The sequence below is a fragment of the Buceros rhinoceros genome, unplaced genomic scaffold, assembly GCF_000710305.1.
Source record: "Buceros rhinoceros silvestris isolate BGI_N320 unplaced genomic scaffold, ASM71030v1 scaffold7620, whole genome shotgun sequence".
NCBI lineage: Eukaryota > Metazoa > Chordata > Aves > Bucerotiformes > Bucerotidae > Buceros > Buceros rhinoceros.
In genome coordinates, this window is record NW_010390099.1 from 43,593 (window position 1) to 50,160 (window position 6,568).

Below are 6,568 nucleotides of genomic sequence, written 5' to 3' on the forward strand. Positions count from 1 at the left end.
TGTGGAGAGCAATCGTATTTTCACTAGAGGCCGGTTTAGCTAAGATGACCCAGCTCTTTTGGCCTCTTAAAATACAACTACGCCTGATAACACGCGTGTTTTTTCATCTCAGTCATTTTAAACCGCTTAGTTCTCAGTTTATGGAAGATACTACTACTACTTGTTTCTAAGTCCATTAACCTTTTTAAGCACTTTTTACTTTTGGCTTTGTCCAACTTTGATCCGGTCGTCCAGAGTACCCAGAGTTCAGCGTCTGATCTGTTTCTACTTTGATGTCTGCGGCATGAAAGTGGTGTTGCAATGCCATAATAGTTTGCAATGCTATATCCCAAGGTTATTTGCTTTCCTGTGGCTGTTCCCTTGTTCACCGTATAGTTCAAATACAAGCCAAATTTCTGACATTTCATAACTTTGCTGCAGCGCCACCTCGACTGTTATTTAAGTACAGGCAGGGAGCTCTAATGTATTTCCCCTGATAAGAAAATCTGGTTTTTATGACAGACATCAGGTTAAAGAGTGCTTTACCTCATCCCGGTTCTCATGCCTGTAAGGCAGTTCTCTTCAAAATTTCCTCCCAAGCCTAACACACTCGAGGTTAGATAAAGAGGTTTCTAGGTGCATGAACCACTTATCCTTTTCACAGGTTTGGAAACCATGGTAGTTATTTTTCAGTCATACAGTTCCATTTTTGATGTTGAAAAATTCAGAAAGCCTGTTGTTCTTGTCGTGCAATTTCAGGTTTCAGTTCTAAGTACTTCTGAATGAATGGTATTTAACACCACATTAAGTTAAGCTCAGTTTAACTCAGTGAGATGTGAACTCCTTCTCATCTTCCTTGCTGTTAGCCATCCCACTGCCACAGCGCTCTACAATTATCCTCCTTATTGGGAATACTTTAGTCTGTCTTTATTCTTTAGTCTTGCTTTCCTGTGTAATGTCTTCCTTCTTGTGCTCACTTCTATAGTGGGGAAGAAAAAATACAGTTATATACATATAACTATACATTATATTATTAGTTTATACATTAATATACACAGTAATTTCTTTTGCAGTATACAGCTCAGTGTGACTATCTCTCTTATCCTTTACTATTGTCCAAATTTACCAAAGTGGTACCTTTTCTGGGGATTAAATCCTTTCTCCAGTCCTTAAAGGTGTTTTAATTTTTCTTCTTGAAATTATTCTTCTAGCCTGACCTCCCTGGCCCAGCTCTGAGCAAGGGCTTGGAGTTCCAGAGGTCCTCTGTCACTCCAGTAAGTCTCATGATTCTGCGGTTGTCGGCAAGACGGAGATGTATCCCGCGTAGGCGGGGGGAAGAAGAAAAGCATGTTTCACTTGTCCTTGTCCTCAGTAGTACGCTTCACAAACCATAAGCAGTCGGCCAGGGAATGTACCACACGCATGTCATCGCGATATTGTCAGACTCCTCTGCCTCTTGCTGCCGCGGGCGATCCGTGCCCGGTCTGAACGGCACTGCGAAACTTGGTTCTGTTGTTTTACTGTTTGTGCCAAGCGCTGCGAAGTCATAGCGGTGATTAAGGATTAGCAGTGGCTCAGAGGGGCAGGAGGAGGATTGATCAGTAAGCTCTCCGTATCTTTGTCCTCCCACCTGTGTGTTCCACCTTATGTATGTATTCACACGGCATTTGACTTTCGCCACTATTACACCAATTTCTCTTCTGCACAATTCTTAGATAAAAAGCCTCTCTGTTGTTTTCTGCGCTCTCCATAGAAAGGACTTTCCCCCCCGCTTTCCTTTTGATAATTAATAGTAAGCCTTGGATTACTTAAAATACTGGTTCTCCTGCTTGGCCACTTCCCGCTCTGCGTCTTCGCCTTCCAAATCATCTTCCCTCCTTCCCTTATGGCATGAATGGGGTGTGACCAGCAAGGGAGAGCTGGGAATCCTTAGCAGGAATTGAACTTTCTAAAGTGGGTGAAGGTGGATGAGTCCAGATCTTATGTGAGAGACATTGAAAAGCACTGCATGGTGCTAGAAAAAAACCGGCCAAAAACCCCAAACATATATATATGGGTAGTGTGTGGTTATAGACAGAGAGGCATAAAAGTGATTTAAAAATTATTCCAGTCCAAGCGAGAGCTGTGTAATACTGTTAAAAATAAACAAAGTCTGCGAGGAACTATGTCAGAATTTGGCTGGGTCGTGGGGTGGGAACTTTATTAGTGTGGTGTGTGTATTCATAACTCCCTCTAGCGACAAGCTGTAGAGACTACCGAACGCCCTCTCACCCCGGCGGCTCGCGTCGGTTCCAGTGGCAGAAATTTGCACTCCTAGTGCAGAAAATGTTGCTGTCAGACTTGACGGTAGACACATTTTTAGGCCATCTTTGAATATTGTTTTTGTTCTTGGGGGTTTTGTTTGCTTGCTTCTGGCCTCAAGGTGAGTTTAGACTAGACACCTGACTTTGTTCGCCCGAATTCTGACTTGCACGGGGAAAAGGTGTTTATAAATGAGATTTGCAGCTGTGATTTCCATTGGTAAATGTTGGTTATAGTTAAATTAAATGCTAACTCTAAGGAAGACGCTGTCTCTAATTCATGGATGTCGTGTGGGCTCTTTGAAAATTTGGACCTGGTCACACATACCTGTTATTCGTGGGGTTTATATCCAGTGTATATAATTGGAGAAACTGCAAGTAAAGCAACCCCCCCACCCCCACCCAAGTCTGTGACTCGCTCAAATCTGTTTTAGTGAGCAAACAGTCTAATCACTTTAAAGGATTTTTTTTAATGTAGTCAATCTCTGAGTAATTTTTCTGTTGACATTATAGGCCCTTCTGGATGTGTTGAAAAAGCAGCACTCACCTGTTCTTGGGGCTCCTTCAGAGAAGGGTGACAGGAAGAGCCTTGAGGACATGAGAACCCAACTTGAAGTTCTCAGACAGCAGGTGAGAACAGCTGGAAGTAAGCCTGGATGGGTGTTATACAGCACAATTTCTCCCTCTCCCCCGAGAATTGTGCCTGGTAGAATTCCTGTGCTGGGCTTTTCAAAGAAGAACCAGTTTAGCCATAGCCCCTTAACTGGTGTTTCCTAAGATGCTGCCATCACAGCTGTGTCTGTGAAGTGAAACCGAGTCCCTGCCAAGGACCAGAGCAAGGACTTGGGTCGGACTAGAAGCAGCAGAAGGGCTCTCGTGACTCTTGGAGACGTCCTGCCGGCTGTCTGCTAGGGGCTGAATTTCATCCAGGGAGAACGCCGAGCCTCATGAGTTACCTATTGTGTCATCTGCTCCTTTTAGAAGCTGAAAGTTTAGTGAGTTATCTAAGAAAGCTAGTTGTGGAAAACTAGAGTGGTGGCATCCCAGTTTTTCAAAGCGTGAGGCAGAACGTTTGCATCTGTAGCTGGCATACCAATCACTATAGAGAAGTGGATTTTTTTTTTTAATCTTTCTTCAGAGCAGTTCAAGTCCTTTGTGCACTCTTTTCCTTCCCATATGAAAGAATCTGTTTAAAAACGGGACACTTTTCAGACTCTTTTACCTTTCAGGCCTGTCGTCCTGGACAGCGTTAGGGTTAACGTTATTGACACACAAATGGATGTGATCAGAATGGGAATTTTATTCAGTGGGAATAAAATACTTGTTTCTGTCACGTTTGACGGCAGAGCCAGGTTTTGCTCTCTAATGTAATGCTTGCCACATGCTGGAGAATAAAATCCTGCACTTGATTGTACAGTAATGAGTTATTTCATTCTGCACAATAAAATAGAGTAAACCATTTTTTTTTCAGAATTCTCATGGGGTATCCGTTTTATGAATGTCTTTTTCTAGTTGTATAAATCAGTACAGTGAGTCCAGACGTCCTTCTGCATGAAATGGAGGAGAAGGCTCTAACTGTATGGAGAAGGGACTCTTGGGACAAGCAGTGACGTGACAGTCTCACCAGAGCTTGGCTGTCATCAGCCTATCCCAAGCCTCGACCACAGAGGTGAAAGCATCCATTCCTTAGGACTTAGTGTCCCCCTCTTTCTCAGGACAACAGGGTGTAAGGCAAAACTGTGACGAAGTGGTTCCCTTGCAGCTTCAGCAGGTCACACAGCTGGGGAGAAGGGAGGTGGGACAGGGGAGAAGGGACAGAAACGAGAAACTGCGGAGGAGAGAAGCGAGTGGATGGGCAGGAATACCTGAGAGCTCGCTTTCTGCAAGCAACAGCTTTGACTCTGCTTCCGAGGGTCAGGGGCACGCAGGGCTCCTCCAGGCACGGGCGTGGAGCTGAGTCCCCTCACAGCCGTTGCTCCTTTTACACGGCGTTATTCAGGAACGGGGTTGTATCTCGCGGGGGACCATGGGGTCAGAAAAAACCTTGCAAAAATTAGCTGCGACAGGCAAGTCATGAAAATAATTTATAAAGCCCTCTGTTGACTTCTTTCTTCCTCTGAGGCATTAACATTTCTTTAGTCCTCCTGTGAAGATGTAATGCTGTTGCCAGCAAAAAGAAAACTATGTGATGGGTAGGGCAAGAGCCACAGCAAGCAAGTTAGTTGGAAATACTGCCAGTGGGCTTTAGTGACCAACCATGAGGGTGCGAAAGGACTCGTGACAGTTCTGGTGGTGGTTTCCGCCCCAACGTGCTGTTACTTGTCAGTAGCAGTGGCGCCAACGTCTACCTTCTCAGCAGGCGGATGCCTGCCTGTTAGCTGTACGTAACACTCCCCTCTGCTTCTGCGCGGGGGCAGGCAGGTTCTCTGGGCTGCAGTTTGGGAGGTTCCGTCAGAAGTCCTGTATTGCAGACAAAAGGTACAGGGACCAATTGTTTTTCTGCATGCAGTTTCTAACACCTGGGGCTCAATAGCCTCTTATAGTTTGGTTTTTTTTTTTTTTCCCACAGTGCTTCAGCCAAGGTCTAAATTCCTTGACAATCCTGACTAGCCTGAGTCTTCTGGTCATTAATATGTGGCCATGGCTCTAAATACTCTCACTTATTCTGCAGAGATTAGTCCTTTGGGCCACACCTTGCTTAGAAAACTGGCAGGGTAAAGCTGCAGACAACCAAGAAAAGGCATAAAGCAAAGCAGGCTCATGGCCCACCCTATTCAGTGGGCTCTAAAGAGGCAGGACATTATTTGATGATAGTGGCTCATTGTTAGGTTGGAGAAGGTGATAAGGTTCTGTCAGACCGTGTGCTGGAAATCAGGGTTTTGCCCGGTGCCAGCACCTCCCATCTTCACCTGGATGCTAACTGCTTGCGTCTGAGATACGGAGGGAGGTAAAAGTGCTCGTAATTGAAGAGAAAACTGGAAAAACTGTTGTAAAATGTTTGCCCCGCTACTGTTTATCCCTTAAAAATATCAATGTCTTTAGTGTTTTCTATCTTACTTATAATATTGGAAACTGCTGTCTGTCAGCCAGCCTTTTAACTCTCCAGGGTCCCCCAGTCCTGAAGCTGTGCACTGTTTCAACCGACGGAGAATAGCCATTGTTTGTCACTTTGTATTGGTCATAAAAAAGACGAGGGAAACTTTTGGCTGCAGGATTGTGGAGAGGAGGAGCCCCTTTGGAATGCACCCCGCTGCTTGGCCAGTGTTTGAAAGGCAACCAAGCAACCAAAGTGGATGAAAATTTCCATCGTGGCTCTGCTGGAATTCACATATTTGGTCATAAATGATTGCAGGTACAAATATATGAAGACGACTTCAGAAAGGAGAGAGCTGACAGAGAGAGACTTAATGAGGAGAAAGAAGCATTGCAGAAAATTAACGAGAGGTTACAGTCTCAACTGAATAAACTGAACTCTCAGGTATGAGTCAAAAGAAAGCTACCGTTGCCAGCACATGTGCATTTTATTTTTATTTTCTCACTTGCCACACAACCCAAGGCTTTCTGGCTTCCATTAATTGACGCAGGATTTTATATGAGGTCACCACCTGGGATGAAATCATTCTGAAGTAATGCAGTAAGATGATGAGAAATTATTAGAGGTGACTCCAAATTAAATAGATGAAGGGAATATTTATTGCAAAAACGCTTCAAACGTATCTTAAAATGGAGGGTGGGTGGAACCAAAATCAAATCCAGAGGACTGTTGATTGTTTCACTGGCACTCGATATAAGAGTTGTAACATCAGCTGACTTTTGAAATAAAATGCTTCTGTAATTAATCCTGACCGCTGCAGTGGAATTACAGAGCAATATTAATATCACTGAGGAAAAAAATTGTCTCCATCCAAATTAGCTGACCAGCCGCTGCAATAATGTTTTGTTGCAACATCCTTTTTATCTCCTCACATCAGTGTCAGTATTCTGGTCAGACATTCAGGAAGCCGTAGTAAAATCATGGTATGCAAAACTCTGAGCTTTCTCAACCTCCATTGAAAAATGATGAAATATTGAGGTTTCCTGTCTTGACAAAATTGTGCAACATGTTAGAAGAATGGCCAGTTACCAAAGCGTTGTGTGATGATTTATTGTCCTCCCCAATGTTGTTGTGAAACGAGCTTCAGCGCTGGCTTATTCTCAGCCAGCCTGTGCATCAATCCTGGAAGGCTCTTGCAATGGTATCAGAGGCAAAGTGCTGTCTAGCGCCCCTCGCTCTCCTCGGCTTCAGCAGG

At 44.2% G+C, this 6,568-nt stretch overlaps 1 protein-coding gene across 1 annotated transcript in view; it reads left to right on the forward strand.

Annotated features, from left to right (window-relative positions):
• TNIP3 (TNFAIP3 interacting protein 3) overlaps positions 1-6,568 on the forward strand; it is a gene marked incomplete at its 5' end in the record, with an annotated part of 59,327 nt that overhangs the window by 43,082 nt on the left and 9,677 nt on the right. Inside the window, 2 exon segments of the mRNA XM_010136492.1 lie at positions 2,793-2,909; positions 5,632-5,793. Coding sequence (XP_010134794.1) covers positions 2,793-2,909; positions 5,632-5,793 — 279 coding nt within the window.